The following is a 15,951-nucleotide window of genomic DNA, read 5'->3' as shown; positions in this document are numbered from 1 at the left end:
TAAGTGTCAGAGGTCCCATCCAGACACAACCACCTCCTAGGCACTTCATGTTGATCTGAAACAATTTGATAGCTATATGGTAGTTGCTGCATTTTCCCCTCCAGAATCTACAATGTACCCTGGGCTATGGGCTATTTCTGGATGGGGCCTCTCTCTCCCATCACGGTGGATGACAGTGTGATACGTGTGTGTGTGTGTGTGTGTGTGTGTGTGTGTGTGTGTGTGTGTGTGTGTGTGTGTGTGTGTGTGTGTGTGTGTGTGTGTGTGTGTGTGTGTGTGTGTGTGTGTGTGTGTGTGTGGGTGTGTGTGTGTGTGTGGGGGGCGATGGGTGCCGTTCAAGATTTGGGATGACGTTTTTTTGTGTGAGCATGGCCTTACAGTATTATCACAGCATATTGGATGACTGTCATTCATATTCCATTAGCCCAGCTTAATGTATACAACATCGATATGTTTAAGCTACAACATTATACTGGAATTTGCCCTATACCCATCGTAAGGTTGTTAGTTGATCTGATCACAGTTCACTTACATACCAGCCACATACAGCTTCAGCCTTGTTCTAAAATAGATTACATTTTTGTTTTCCCTCTTCAATCTACACACAATACCCCATAATGACAAAGCGAAAACAGGTTTTTAGAAATTTGTGCAATGTAGAAAAAAGAAAAGAAAAACAGCAATACCTTATTTAGATAAGTTTTCAAACCCTTTGCTTTGAGACTCGAAATTGTGCTCAGGTGCATCCTGTTTCCTTTGATTATCCTTGAGATGTTTCTACAGTACAACTTGATTGGAGTCCAACTGTGGTCAATTCCATTGATTGAACACTTGACAATGCATGTCAGAGCTAAAACCAAGTAATGGGGTCAAAGGATTTGTCCGTAGAGACAAAAGACAGGATTGCACAGATCAAAAACCCAGTGGCCTCCATCATTCTTAAATGGAAGAAGTTTGGTACCACCAACACTCTTCCTGGAGCTGGTCAACCGGGCAAACTGAGCAATCGGGGGGAGAAGGACCTTGGTCCGGGAGGTGACCAAGAACCTGATGGTCACTCTGACTGAGCTACAGAGTTCCTCTGTGGAGATGGGAGAACCTTCCAGAAGGACAACCATCTCTGCAGCACTCCACCAATCAAGCCTTTGGTAGAGTGGCCAGACGGAAGCCACTACTCAGTAAAAGGCACATGACAGCCCACTTTGAGCTTGCCAAAAGGCAGCTAAGGACTCTCAGACCATGAGAAACAAGATTATCTTGTCTGATGAAACCAAGATTGAACTATTTGGCCTGAATACCAAGAGTCACATCTGAAGGAAACCTGGCACCATCCCTACGGTGAAGCATGGTGGTGTCAGCATCATGCTGTGGTGGATGTTTTTCAGCGGCAGGGACTGGGAGACTAGTCATGATCAAGGAAAATTGAATGGAGCAAAGTACAGAGAGATCCTTGATGAAAACCTGCTCCATAGCACTCAATACCTCAGACTGGGGCGAACGCTCACCTTCCAATAGGACAACGACCTTAAGCACACAGCCAAGACAACGCAGGAGTTGCTTCGGCACCAGTCTCTGAATGTCCATGAGTGTCCCCGCCAGAGCCCGGACTTGAACCCAATCAAACATCTCTGGAAAGACCTGAAAATAGCTGTGTACCGGCGTTCCTCATCCAACCGGACAGAGCTTGAAATGATCTGCATTGAAGAATGGCAGGAACTCCCCAAATACAAGTGTGCCAAGCGTCATACCCAAGAAGACTTGAGGCAGTAATCACTGCCAAACGTGCTTCTACAAAGTACTGAGTAAAGGGTCTGAATACTTGTGTAAATGTAATATTTCCATTTTATTTCCTTTTTTCTAAAAACCTGTTTTTGCTTTGTTATTATAGGGTTATGTGTGTAGATTTATGAGGGAGAAAACTATTTAATAAATTTTAGAATAAGGCTGTAATGTAACAAAATATGGAAAAAGTCAAGGGGTCTGAAAACTTTCTGAATGCACTGTTCGTACCTATCTCAACCAGAAGCCATGGATTACAGGCAACATCCGCACTGACCTAAAGGCTAGAGCTGCCTGTTTCAAGGAGCGGTACACTAATCTGGAAGCTTCTAAGAAATCCTGCTACAAACTCAGACGAGCCATCAAACATGCAAAGTGTCAGTACAGGACTAAGATCAATCAATGTGTACAATCACGCAGTACAGTGTACAGCAAGAAGTTTAGCTGTTCCACCGGTGGGCCCCGGAGCCAATACATTAATAAAACCAAAAGCTTACCTTGACTTGGAATAGTTGTAGTGTTGGATAGCCTTAGCCAGCTAGCTAACATACATAGCATTCCTCTCTGTTTGAGTCAGGTTGTTGAGTAGACTAAATGAGCTGCATTAGCTAGCTAAGCAAGTGAAAGGTAAACTAAGACAAAAAATATACAAAATATAGCTAGCTCTCTCTCTCTCTTCTGCGTCTTATTTTTTAAAGAAATGTATTTGTTCAAAACGGTTGCCTTTCTCTCTCTTTGAGTCAACTTGAGTCAGCTAGCAAGCACTGCACTGCATAAAGTGTGGTGACACTTTATCCACTGCAGTGCTTGCTAGCTAGCTGTAGCTTATGCTTTCAGTACTAGATATAATTTTCTAATCCTTTGATTGGATTGGACAAGATGTTAGTTCATATTGCAAGAGCTCTGATAGGTTTGACAACGTCCTCTGGAAGTTATCAAATTACTGTGTAAATCTATGGAAGAGGGTCAGAAGAACCACGAGCCTCCTAGGTTTAGTATTGAAGTCAGTGTTTGGAAAATAGCTGTCTTCCGGCTACACCATGGAGCTACCCTAGAGGGTGCTGTTGAGGCTACTGTAGACTTCATTGCAAAACAGTACATTTTAATCAGTTATTTAGTGACTTCCTCCTCTGAGGAGCCTCCACCGGTGTGTGTGTGTGTGTGTGTGTGTGTGTGTGTGTGTGTGTGTGTGTGTGTGTGTGTGTGTGTGTGTGTGTGTGTGTGTGTGTGTGTGTGTGTGTGTGTGTGTGTGTGTGTGTGTGTGTGTGTGTGTGTGTGTGTGTGTGTGCGTGCGTGCGTGCGTGTGTGTGCGAGTGCGAGCGAGGAGGCAGGAATAAAGATAGAGTGAGGAATAGTACCATTAGCAGGTTAGGTCCCATGCGGCCCTCCAGATAGCAGAGCAGACAGAATGAGTCCACTTGTTTAACTGTGAGTATGTAGGACACACTGTTCCATCATACATAACTGGAGGGAGGGAGGTAGGGAGGGAGGGAGGGAGAGAGAGAGAGAAAGAGAGAGAGAGACTCAATATGTTGTAATTACTTGATTTGAGTAATTAAGTACAGATGAACAGAAGTGTAATTATGAGGAAAGCTTTGAGCTTCATGATGTAGGCCTGCTGTAAAGTTGAGAGGCAATCCAGATCAAGAAAATGTTGTCTGGTTACGCATCCACATCGCTCCACCCAACTAACGTTTCTTCTCCATGATGAATGTATGTAGCCATAGATCAGCAGAAATGAAAGGAAAATGTGCTTACAGAGTACATTATGACACAAATAATGAGTTAAATCAATGGCACTGAACTGATGCACAGAAATTGACAGAAAAAGTTGACAGTTAAACAGATAAACAAAAACAAAAACAAAAGGAAAGTTGGCTATGAGATTGAAATGAATCATTCCAGTAGGCCCTACTGGCATGTCCTGAGTTGCCAAGAGGGGGGAAACATTACATTCTCAATGCTTATTATGACAATAAACATCAAACAGAGCTATATACAGTGGTGACCTGTCATCCACCTGTTATGAGCCCCACCTGTTATGAGCCCCACCTTTTATGAGCCCCACCTGTTATGAGCCCCACCTGTTATGAGCCCCACCTGTTATGAGCCCCACCTGTTATGAGCCCCACCTTTTATGAGCCCCACCTGTTATGAGCCCCACCTGTTATGAGCCCCACCTGTTATGAGCCCCACCTGTTATGAGCCCCACCTGTTCAGCAATACATTTTTAAAAATTACAACAACAACAACAAAAAACATATATATTTATATATCTTGATGTCTTCACTATTATTCTATAACGTAGAAAATAGTTTTTTTTAAATAGAAAACCCCTTGAATGAGTAGGTGTGTCCAAACTTATGACTGGTACCGTATATATGACTGTTTTTTTGTTGCCTGTTTTGCATGTTATTTTGGCATTAATATGTGTCATTGAGTTAATAAAGCCACATACAAATACGGTCTCTTTTTTGCATTCTTGAGTAAGGCAACTCCAAAATGCAGGTGTTTCAGCCAAGCTCAGTGCTTTCTGTGGTCATGGAGCAGCCAGTGGAAAATACGGATTGTAGGGGTTGGTAATGTTCTCTAGTTGCGCCGTGAATGGCTCAGTGTTCTGTCACTCATGGGGACAATAGGTCACGACAAATTCTACAGGGAGAGCTAGAAAATTAAAGTGCCTTGGGTGATGCCATGAATTTACATTAGAAGTACCCATCCAAGAGGGCTCAAGGTCATTGCCACAGATTCAATTACGTCAAATCACGTTATATCTACCACAGCTTTCATTGGACTGATCATGTCAACGTCATACTTTCCAAATCTGAGCTATCAAGCTAGACAAGCAGTCATCCTCATGAACCAAGTCGACAATCTACTGGCAAATCCTTTTCATCCTTGTCACATGAAGAGAAATTATATATAAAATTTATCATTGCTCATCGGCCATTGGACATAAACATTAAACAACAGATTGGAAATTGCAAATTCAACAATGAGTGGTTTGAAAGGAATCAGTGACTTACTGCAAGCTGGTCATCCAACTCGGAATTCTAAGTCAGGAAGTCAGGCTTCTTTCTAGAGCTCCGACCTGAAGATCACTAACATCATGATTCAACCTTGTTTTTTTCGGAGTTCCCAGTTGTTTGATGACAAAATTTGCCCACAAGAAGGACCGCCGTGCCACCTTCCTGTTCAAGTGAGCACAGCACACAACAAGGTGAGTCCAAAAATAGGCCTTAGGCTTGTATGTCTTGTATGCTGCTACATAAATTATGTAATATGCCAGGGAGATATGTATACTCTAGCTAAGAAAGTAACACTAAGTGTATGTTGTGTAGTAAGATGTTAGTAGCCCATGTGCCTCACCCTAATAATTTGTTCCCTTTTCCCCTTATAACTTAGGGTACTGTTCTGACTTGGTGGTGCACATGTAGCCTATAGCCCGTTTTTAAAGAAATGTAATCATTGAATATTGCCCCCTTTATTTATCCTACGGTTCTGACTTGGTGTACATGGAAAATAGTGTAAGAACTGCCCATGTTCTGAATTATGTCAGTGTCCATTTCAAAAGTGCTGAACAAATAGTTATATTGACCACATCCATCCTAGCCCGCTCATTAAGGTCTTAATCGAAATTACGGATTGCCTTTTATCTGCTCGTTGTTCCCTTATGCCATAGTTTGTGCATATCAACTGTCAGTAGAAATCAGATTTTATTAAGCAAGTCCGCCACATCAGCTATGTTTTTTTTAAAGGCAGTAAATGAATGAACTGTTTCGCTGCAAGTCGAGGCTCAGCTGATAGCCAGGTGAAGCAGTGGCAAGGATTCACTCCATGGTGCTGAAAAGAAAGCTCTGCTGTTGGGAAAGCTTTATGTAGGCACCGTTTATCACCGTTATAGTGCATGTATTGTTTAATGTTGTGTAGTGGCTTTGCTGGCATGCATCCTCCCAAAATTGATGTGTTTGCCCCACCAATATGTACATGCTAAAATCCCCACGCGCTGTATGTACTCACTTATAAAATATTTATGAAGGGAAAAACATTTCAGCGATTTTCTTTGTATGAAAAATGGCTGTTAGGCCTACAATTAAAAGGTGTAAAAAGTGTGTCAGTGTGTGTCAGAGTGCGATGTGGGTTATCGGCATGGCACAGCGGCCGACCCTCCTTATTCCACAAGTCATGTATGAATGACAACCAGTAGGCTACGGCGAAAGCAGAAATTCCTATTTCAAGTGTGACCCACATAATGACGAAGGATGGAAGTGGTTGGGCTTATTTGAACATACATTTTTAGAGTGCGCTACTACCAGTGCCTGTTTTACTGCGAAAACACACTGCTAAACCAGCGAGAAGAAAGGAAGGAGGGAGTGTCTATTTCTCGGGTGGATTATTGCACTGGAGCTTCTCTCTCCATCTCACAGCCTTCCCAGCAAAAACGCAGACGGAGAGAATATCTGGGAGAAATCGGACAGCGTGAGGATAGAAAAGTAAGTGAGAAGGATTATTTGAAATATTGTCGCTTAATGTGACCGACCTGTCATTGCAAGCGCCGTGTCAGCTTTGTGTTCAACTTTTCTGAGGCCAGTGTGTGTGTGTGTGTGTGTGTGTGTGTGTGTGTGCAACCTGGACTCAGGTGTAGACTTAACATAGTAAACGTAAATCCGGGACACTCCAATTAGTATGATATGTTATGTTTGGTATGGTTTGTATTAATTTGTGGATGTCGATCATCCATTTCTTATGATATGTTACGAATTCCAGTGTGTTGTGGCTAACGTTAGGTATGTGGCTACGTGGCTAACACTAACGTTAGCTAACCTTAGCTAGGCTAGGAGTTAGAGATTGGGGTTAAGGTTAGGGTTAAGGTTAGGAGAGCTAACATGCTAAGTAGTTGCAAAGTTTGGGTTGCTAGATGTTGGCGTTATATGCCCGCCCGGTAAATAGTTGCCGGTGATGAGATTCGGACACGCAACCTTTGGGTTGCTAGACGTTAAACGCCCGCCCATCATCATCCATCCATCCCGACCAACCTACACACTTTATCTTTTGCCTTAATTAACCTTCTGTCTTATGTACCCATACCAAAAGTAACATATACTAATTTTAATTTCCTGTATTTCTGTGTACTATGTTACAGCTAGTTTATGTGACCATGCTGGTGAGTGCACCTCAATAAATCACAGATAAGTGTGCGATACATAAAGTAGCTTATAAACCTATTATTAATTGTACTAGACCTATTATCTCTTTTCCAGTTCTAACTTGTTATTTTTTACAAGTGGTAAGATGATGATGATGATGATGATGATTGTGGTAGTAGTGACGAGGTTGGTGTTGTTGTTGGTCATGACTGTACACTTGGTAGTGATAAGGAGAATAGTGCTGAAAAGGAGCATTAATAATGACTCATGCCATTTTCAGTCTGAAAGGTAATTTGTATGCTGACTGGCTGGCTGTGTAACCCTGACTCAAACACACGCTATACAGCGAGTAGCAAGGCTGGGAGATCTGGGTCACCCACTGAGTTGAATAGCAACTGAAATCCTCTCCTCTCTTTACTTCATCTCTCCATCCTCCACTCCTCTTAGCATCTATTAATTACCTACAGTCATGAATGCCCTATAAATCAACGGACCTGTGAATTGTGCATGGAGATACTTGTGGTTCATGCTAAATAAATACAAACACTTTTGAGGCCATTGTAAAGCTGCTCTGGGTAACTCTCCTTATTGCTCGTGCAAACAGAAGACTGAGGCCCACGACCACTCTGCCAAAGTTAACAGCTCTGGAGTTTGGCCTGTCAGTCTGCTACCTCTCACTGCTGTGAGCCTTGGCAGTCCCCTTCCCCCTCACCCCTCTCTCTTTTTGTCTCCATCTTGCTGGCCCAGTCAGCACAGCAGAGAGTGACACAAGAGAGTCACGTTCTGCTGACACGGGAGAAATAGTTAGACTGGTTCTGTAGGCTCTCTTTCTTTCCCCTTATTCCCCCTCTCATTCTCTCTCTCACACACACACACACACACACACACACACACACACACACACACACACACACACACACACACACACACACACACACACACACACACACACACACACACACACACACACACACACACACACACACACACACACACACACACAGTAGTAGTAATTAAGTATAAAATCCTATAGGGGGTACTGTGTCCCTGGCTCCCCTCTGTAATAGAACTACCATCAATACCTCTACTTGTTCTTCCATCCCTTTATTGCTCCATCAGTCATCTCACTCTCATTATCTACCTTAGCAATACTCCCTCTTTTATCCCACTCCTACTCAATACTCATACTCCTACACACATACTCCTACTCATCTCTCTTTCCTTCTTTCCCACTCTCTTTACTCTCGCTCTTTGCCCTCTGTCTTTCTGCGCTCATGCCTTTTCCAGGCTGCCACATTGGCATTTCTAATGGTTCTCCCACCCAGCAGCCAGTGTACTGGCTGAGGGTCTGTGTGTTTGTGTGTGTTTGCAGGAGTAATGTACAGTGCAGTAAGCCTGCAGTGTTTATTTTATTTTTTTATTTCACCTTTATTTAACCAGGTAGGTCAGTTGAAAACAAGTTCTCATTTACAACTGCGATCTGGCGAAGATAAAGCAAAGCAGTGCGACAAAAACAACAACACAGAGTTACACATAAACAAACGTACAGTCAATAACACCAAATAAAATCAAAATAGAAAGATATATGTACAGTGTGTGCAAATGTAGAAGAGTAGGGAGGTAGGCAATAAACAGACCATAGAGGTGAAATAATTACAATTTAGCATTAATACTGGAGTGATAGATGTGCAGATGATGATGTGCCAGTAGAGATACCGGGGTGCAAAACAGCAAGAGGGTAAGTAATAATATGGAGATGAGATAGTCTGGTGTGCTATTTACAGATGGGCTGTGTACAGGTACAGTGGTCGGTAAACTGCTCTGACAGCTGATGCTTAAAGTTAGAGAGGGAGTTAGATATAAGACTCCAGCTTCAGAGATTTTTGCAATTCATTCCAGTCATTGGTAGCAGAGAACTGGAAGGAAAGGAGGCCAAAGGAAGTTTTGGCTTTGGGGATGACCAGTGCAATGTACCTGCTGGAGCGCATCCTACGGGTGGGTGTTGCTATGGTGACCATTGAGGCTGAGATAAGGCGGGGCTTTACCAAGCAAACACTTATAGATGACCTGGAGACAGTGGGTTTGGCGACGGATATGTAGTGAGGGCCAGCCAACGAGAGCATACAGGTCGCAGTGGTGGGTAGTATGTGGGGCTTTGGTGATAAAACGGATGTCACTGTGATAGACTACATCCAGTTTGCTGAGTAGAGTACTGGGGGCTATTTTGTAAATGACATCACTAAAGTCAAGGATTGGTAGGATAGTCAGGGTATGTTTGGCGGCATGAGTGAAGGTTGCTTTGTTGCGAAATAGGAAGCCGATTCTAGATTTAATTTTGGATTGGAGATGCTTAATGTGAGTCTAGAAGGAGAGTTTACAGTCTGCAGTATGTTTGACTGAGTATAAAGTCCATTGGTCTGAATAACAGAATGCCTGCAGCATGTGCTGTGATTTGTTTAAAACAAATATTTAGCCTTAATTTAAGCAGGGAGTCATGCTGACACCACAGTCTCTTTCACAGATGAGATCTGCATGAACAAATCAATAAACAACCACTATACATACTGCATTTATATACACATCAATTACACAAGGTTTTTTCTCCACATTTGATGCTCACAAAAACTAAAAGCAGATTTACCTAACTCATGGCGATTGAAGGGATCTCCAGGGTCAGCCATCCCTGAGACCGTGTCTGGTAACTTATACGTCATGATGATTACATCATATTGATCTATACAGTAGCAGCTCCAGTGTCTTCCATTCTTTGCCTTGATGCCTACATATATGAAGACTATATCTGTTTGGCCAACGTTAAACATGGGCAACAGGTAGCCTAGCGGTTAAGAGCATTGGGTCAGTAACTGAAGGTTGCTGGTTGAAATCCTTGAGCTGACTAGGTGAACATTCTTTTGATATGCCCTCGATCAAGGCACATAACCCTAACTGCTCCAGGGTTGCTGTCAATAATGGCTGATCACTGGCCTTGACCCCACTCTCTGAGGGTGGCTCAGGGGGTATATGATATGCACAAATAATATACAATTCACATGCTTATAATACACACTTGTATATGTGTGAAATAGGACAAATGCACCTATCTTATAATTCAAAAGGAATATTAGCTTATTGTTGGGATGGGTGTCGGGCCTTATATTCATTTAGAGGGACATGTTCTGGTCTGGAGACATGTTCTAGTCTACAGTGGTCTGTTATTTGGCAGATAGGGTGTCATTCTATCTCAGCTTTTGATATTCTCAGCTCTCATTGTGACATCATCACCTCTTGGTCATTCCGCCTTGCATCCGCTTGTGCTGCCTGTATGCATGCTGCTGGGTTGCTATGGAAACGATTGGTCTGCTTTTACAGCAGCTGTTTACCGAAAAGCATGCGAGCGAGAGAGCACATTTACTCACACACAGACAGCACACAGACACACACACATACACAAACACACGTGCGATGCCAGGAGGGCGAGACAGACAGCGCCTGATTCTACATTGTAAAAACAAATATCCTGTTGTGTTTACAAGCAGCCAGTTAGTTACCTGTCAGTAACTGTAAGAAAAGGGTATATTAAGTTACCATACATTTTTTACAGTAATTTACAGGTAGCCTGGCTGTCAGTAAGTTACTGTATAAACAGCAGAGAGAGAGAGAGACAGAGAGAGACAGAGAGAGAGAGAGCTGACTTGGCCTCCTCTCATCGTTGCCATGGTGTATTGGCCCAAGGCTCATCAGGTCAAACCCCCTGAGTGAGAGAGAGACAATGAGCTGTTAGATATAATTAGTCATGTGGATAATCACTTAGTGGCCTGGCCTCAGCCAACAGCCTTACATCAGCTGGTCCAACCTTGGTCCTTTAATCTAGCACCACTAACACGCCTGATTCTAATAATCAACTGCAGGGCCTTGATTAGCTGAATTTCTGTCTGTTAGTGATGGGCTGTAACAAAAGTCTGCACACCCTGTAGGTGTCCAGGAACAGGGTTGGTGACCACTGCCCTTCACTGAGTACAGTAGCTCCAAGAGATGCATTTCTCATTGTTATTGATTTGCTGTTTGTGTGTCAGTTGCTGATACAACTGGGAAGATGTAGCTGAAAGTCCGTGTGTTTCTGTGTGTGAACATACCTACTGTACAACAACAAGTATTGAAAGAAAGTTATTGCCTCAAGCTAACAGTGGAGACATTTAAACCAAACGTCTAGGTTGTTCTTGTCATCGTTTTCATTGAAAACACATGTTCTATTATCAGGAAGCAGGAGAGCATGGCGGATACTAATGAATGCAGGCAGAACCGAGTGAGAGGGAATAGACGAACACTGACATTCCTTGATACAACTTTTGTAGTGATGAAACATGAGGATGAGATCTTGTAATTCCTATATTTGGCCCTATATTTCCTCTTCAAATAGTTCTAAGCAGTAACAGTAGCCTGCAGGGTGGTGTGACACTGTGATACACTACCTTCTTGCACTGTACTGTGCTGTAACTCTGTAAACAAAGAATAATAGCAGAATCAGTATACTGCTGTATAGCAAGTCCCCAGGCTGGTAAAACACCAGTGTAGAACTGCAGTCAGGAGTAGTGTATTAAAAGATACTACATGAACAGTTCTACGGTATGTTTGTATATATCTGGATCTCGTCTCTGTCTGGGTCTCATGGGGCCAGCACCGTTATTGTATTGTATTGGAAGTCAGTGAGTCATCCACTTTAGTGTGGACAGCCTTGTATGAGTGGAATGAAGCCGTGTTGGACTGTGTTTGTGCTGCATTGAATTGGATTTGATGACGACGTTAGAGCAGCAGTTTTATGGCCCTAGCATTGATTGGCTCTCCTGGGTGTCCGTTTATTTAAACCCAACCCAGCATGAACACTGTTGTTGGAACTGCTGTACGAGGGGACAATTTGTGGATATAAAGGGAACGAGACGAGGGAGACTAACTAATTAAAAGTTTGGAAAGAGATGCATGCTGATTGTGAACGACTTACGTGGGTGCTGGTGGAACTTCTGTTGATCTCAAAATGTTCAAGCAGTTAATTAAAGAAAGATGTGGTGAAGCAAAATCGGTTACAGATTGCAATTAATATGCTCTGCAAGGCACAACAGGAGAAAGCAATCGTGCCTCGCTAACAAGACTCTGCCTGCCGGGGTCAGAGTGGAGAACAACACCACAGCTTTTATTTGCTGTTATGCTTTTCTTTAATCCATTATTAAAACCAAACCAAACAATATACTGACTGGGTGGAACTCTGTACCCTCACAACAACACATGTCACTGTTTCTATGGTAACCCATCCCTGCACTCAAATGTTCCAAAGGGAAAGAAAGAAGTGTCTCTCTCTTCATTCTCTCTCTTCCTTTTATTTGTCTGTTTGCGATTGGAAGAAAGGTATGACAGCGTGACGAGAGAGAGAGAGAGAGAAAGAGAGAGAGAGCAGACAAAGACAGAAGGAGGGATGAGGGAGAGACAGAGAGACAAAGAATCTGTCTACTGCATATACACACTTTGACAGTAGTGGGAACTCTTTAGGGAATATAGTGCATTGTGGTCAAACAGTGAAAATGGATGGAGAGACGAACTAAACGTCTGTTGTTGAATGTGCCAAACCCACACAATTTTGTACTGAAGTAAGCCAATTATGTTTGAGTGAACATCCAATCTGTTCAAAAGTAAATTGCTGTAGGCAGTGGCAATTTTAGCATGGAAATGTTGGTGGGGCCAAAAAAATAACAAGTGGGATGCATGCCAGCAAAGCCACAACACTAAACATTACATTAATTTGTACTATAACGGTGACAAACGGTGCCCACAAACTGTTAGGACCTACATAAAGCTGTCCCAACATCAGCCTTGTCTGGCAGCGAAACAATTCATTCAGCCTCAAAACATAGCTGTTATGGCTGACTTGCTTAAACAAATGTGGTTTCTAATAACAACTGAGATGTACAAACTATGGCATAAGGGGACGACAAGAGGATACAAGGCAATCCGTAAATTCGATTAAGACATTAATGAGCGAGCTAGGACGGACGTAGTCAATACAACTATTTGTTTAGCACTTTTGAAATGTACAGCGACAGAATTCAGAACATGGGCCGTTCTTACAGTGTTCTCCCTGTACACCAAGTCAGAACCGTAGGATAAATAAAGGGGGAATATAAGCAGACAATGAAAGCTCTTACAATATCCAATGATTACATTTCTCTAAAACAGGTTGTAGGCTACATGTGCACCACCAAGTCAGAAAAGTAGGTGAAATTAAGAGGGGTAAATAGACCAAATTATTAGGTTGAGGCACATGTGCTTCTAACATGTTACTACACAACATACACATAGTATTACTTTCTTAGCTACAGTATATATATCTCCCTGGCATATTACATCATTTATGCAGCAGCATACAATACATTTTTGGACTCACCTTGTTTTGCTGTGCTCACTTGAACAGGAAGGTGGCGCAGCGGTCCTTCGTGGGCAAATTTTGTCATTAGAGTCTGGCATTCTTTGGATTTATGGTTCTTTCAAAACAACTGGGAACTCTGGAAAAAAACAAGGTGAATCATGATGACGTCATTGATCTTCAGGTCAGATTTAGATTTGGATTTGGATGACCATTCAAAACGTATTTTCCCAGTCGGAGCTTGTTTATTCCCGACTTCCCAGTTGTCTTGAACTCACTATCAGGTTTTCGCAGTTCCGAGTTAACAGTTGTTTTGAGCGCGGCACAAATCATGCTTCATTGACAGGATGGGTAACGTTGAATGTTTATCATTTTAAACTTGGAAAAGAGCCCTTTAATCCCAGATTTGGGACCACAGCCACTCCACTGAATAGCAGGCTAGTGATTGCTATGCAATGCTTGCAGTTAGCCACTGTCACTGATTCCTTCCAAACCACTCATTGTTGAATTTGCGATTTCCAACTTGTGTAATGTTTATGTCCAAAGGCCGATGAGCACCGATACGTTTTATCTATACTTTATCTTCATATGACAAGGATTAGAAATGATTTTGCCAGTAGATTGTCGACTTGATTCATGATGATGACTGAAAGTATGATGTTGACATGATCAGTCCAATCAAAGCTACTGTACATATAACGTGATTTGGCATCATTTTATCTGTGGCCAATGACCTTGAGCCTTCATGGATGGGCACTTCTAATGTAACTCTATGGCAGCACCCAAGGGGCTAGAATTTTATAGCTCTACCCTTAGAGTTGGCGGTGACGTAGTGTCCCCATGAGTGACAGAACACTGAGCCTATCACGGCGCAATGCTCCATATTTTCTTCTGGCTTGCCCCACCACCATAGAATGCACTGAACTAGGCTGAAACACCTGCATTTTGGAGCTGCCTTACTCAAGAAAACAACAAAGAGACCATGTTTGTATGCGGCTTTATTAACTCAATGATATATATTTTTTTACATTGTTTGCAAACTGATATGTGACTCGTATTAATGCCAAAATAACATGCAAAACAGGCAAGCCAGAAAACAAGTGAATGACGGGTCGCCACTGGCTGTAGTTTGCTTTGATTAGAAGCATCTGCTCAATGACCATATAATGAGTCATTGGGAAATTAGATGAGGCCTCTTTATGTCCTTCCTGTTCCATACTAACCATCCTTCTCTCTCATTTCCTGCAGGACCCAGTGTGAGCCAGTAGTAAACTCCAGTGGAAGAGCCTCTGCCTGGGCTTTGCAGACCTTGCTTTACCCCCTATCTTTCCACCTGGGTGGATCTCCTGACAACACCACTTTCGTAGCTCTTCCCCAAGACACGGCTCTATACCCTGGGGTGCTAACCCTGTCCACCTCCCTCTGGTTCCCTGGACCCACTTCACCCTCACCTCTCCCCCAGCAACCCTTCCCTTCCCTGGGCTGAGATAGAGATGTCTGTGCCCTCGGCCCATGAGTTTCACTGGCAGAGCCTGGCACGGCTGTCCAGCGGACGTGTCTACCACTCCCTGGCGGAGGTGGGGGGGCAGATGTACATGCTGGGGGGCTGTGATGCTGCAGGGAGGCCCTCCCCAGCCTTAGAACTCTACTCTCCAGAGGTAGGTTGGCGCACACACACACACACACACACACACACACACACACACACACACACACACACACACACACACACACACACACACACACACACACACACACACACACAGGATTAAACAAAGAACACACACAGTTCAAATATAACAGGACTAAACAACCATGTAATTACACTTTATTGATTGTTGTTATCAGGGGGACCGGTGGCTGAGCCTTCCCCCCATGCCCACCCCTCGGGCAGGTACGGCCGTGGCGGTGCTGGGCAAGCAGATCCTGGTGGTGGGCGGTGTAGGGGATGACCAGCGCCCCCTGAAGGTGGTGGAGGTGTACAACACAGAGGAGGGGAGGTGGAGGAAGAGGAGCGCCCTCAGAGAAGCACTGATGGGGGTGGCCATCATTGTGAAAGGTGTGTAGGGTGGGGGTTGCTCACTGTTCATAGTTGCACATTCTATACATGACCAGAAACATGTTTTTGGCTCAGTTTTTACCTCCTCCCCTCCCTCCTCTCTCTCTCCCCCCCTCTCGCTGTCTTTGTCTCTCTTTCTCTCTCTCACCTCTCTGTAGATGGACGTGCGTTGGCTGTAGGGGGTATGGGTGCAGACCTGCTCCCCCGTAGTATACTGCAGCAGTATGACATGAGGAAGGACGTGTGGGCACTACTGCCCCCTATGCCCACACCGCGGTATGACGCTACCGCACACCTGCTGGGCAACAAGATCTACGTGGCAGGTAAGGAAAGGGTGTGTGTGTGTGTGTGTGTGTGTGTGTGTGTGTGTGTGTGTGTGTGTGTGTGTGTGTGTGTGTGTGTGTGTGTGTGTGTGTGTGTGTGTGTGTGCGTGCGTGCGTGTTTGCATGTGTAATGGGAAGGAGGAAAGGGGATACCTAGTCAGTTTCACAACTGAATGCATTCAACCGAAATGTGTCTTCCGTATTTAACCCAACCCCTCTGAATCAGAGAAGTGC

At 43.6% G+C, this 15,951-nt stretch overlaps 1 protein-coding gene across 11 annotated transcripts in view; it reads left to right on the top strand.

The window, feature by feature from the left end:
• The first annotated feature begins 5,902 nt into the window (after window positions 1-5,902).
• LOC118389476 (kelch domain-containing protein 8A-like) overlaps window positions 5,903-15,951 on the top strand; it is a 30,469-nt gene continuing 20,420 nt past the window's right edge. For 10 of the 11 annotated variants that reach the window (XR_008144514.1, XR_008144512.1, XR_008144510.1 and 7 more), the window contains exons 1-4: window positions 5,906-6,272; window positions 14,584-14,993; window positions 15,184-15,394; window positions 15,553-15,717. Coding sequence is in view for 2 of the 11 variants with exons in the window: in XM_052526864.1 (XP_052382824.1) it covers window positions 14,829-14,993; window positions 15,184-15,394; window positions 15,553-15,717 (541 nt within the window). In the remaining 9 variants the exon portion in view is untranslated. Of the gene's footprint in view, window positions 6,273-14,583; window positions 14,994-15,183; window positions 15,395-15,552; window positions 15,718-15,951 lie in introns of all 11 variants that reach the window. The other variant, XM_052526865.1, reaches the window with a different exon arrangement.

The sequence above is a fragment of the Oncorhynchus keta genome, chromosome 10 (genome assembly GCF_023373465.1).
Source record: "Oncorhynchus keta strain PuntledgeMale-10-30-2019 chromosome 10, Oket_V2, whole genome shotgun sequence".
NCBI classification, from domain to species: Eukaryota; Metazoa; Chordata; class Actinopteri; order Salmoniformes; family Salmonidae; genus Oncorhynchus; species Oncorhynchus keta.
Note: the sequence above shows the minus strand (reverse complement) of the source record. Positions and strands in the feature narration are given on the sequence as shown.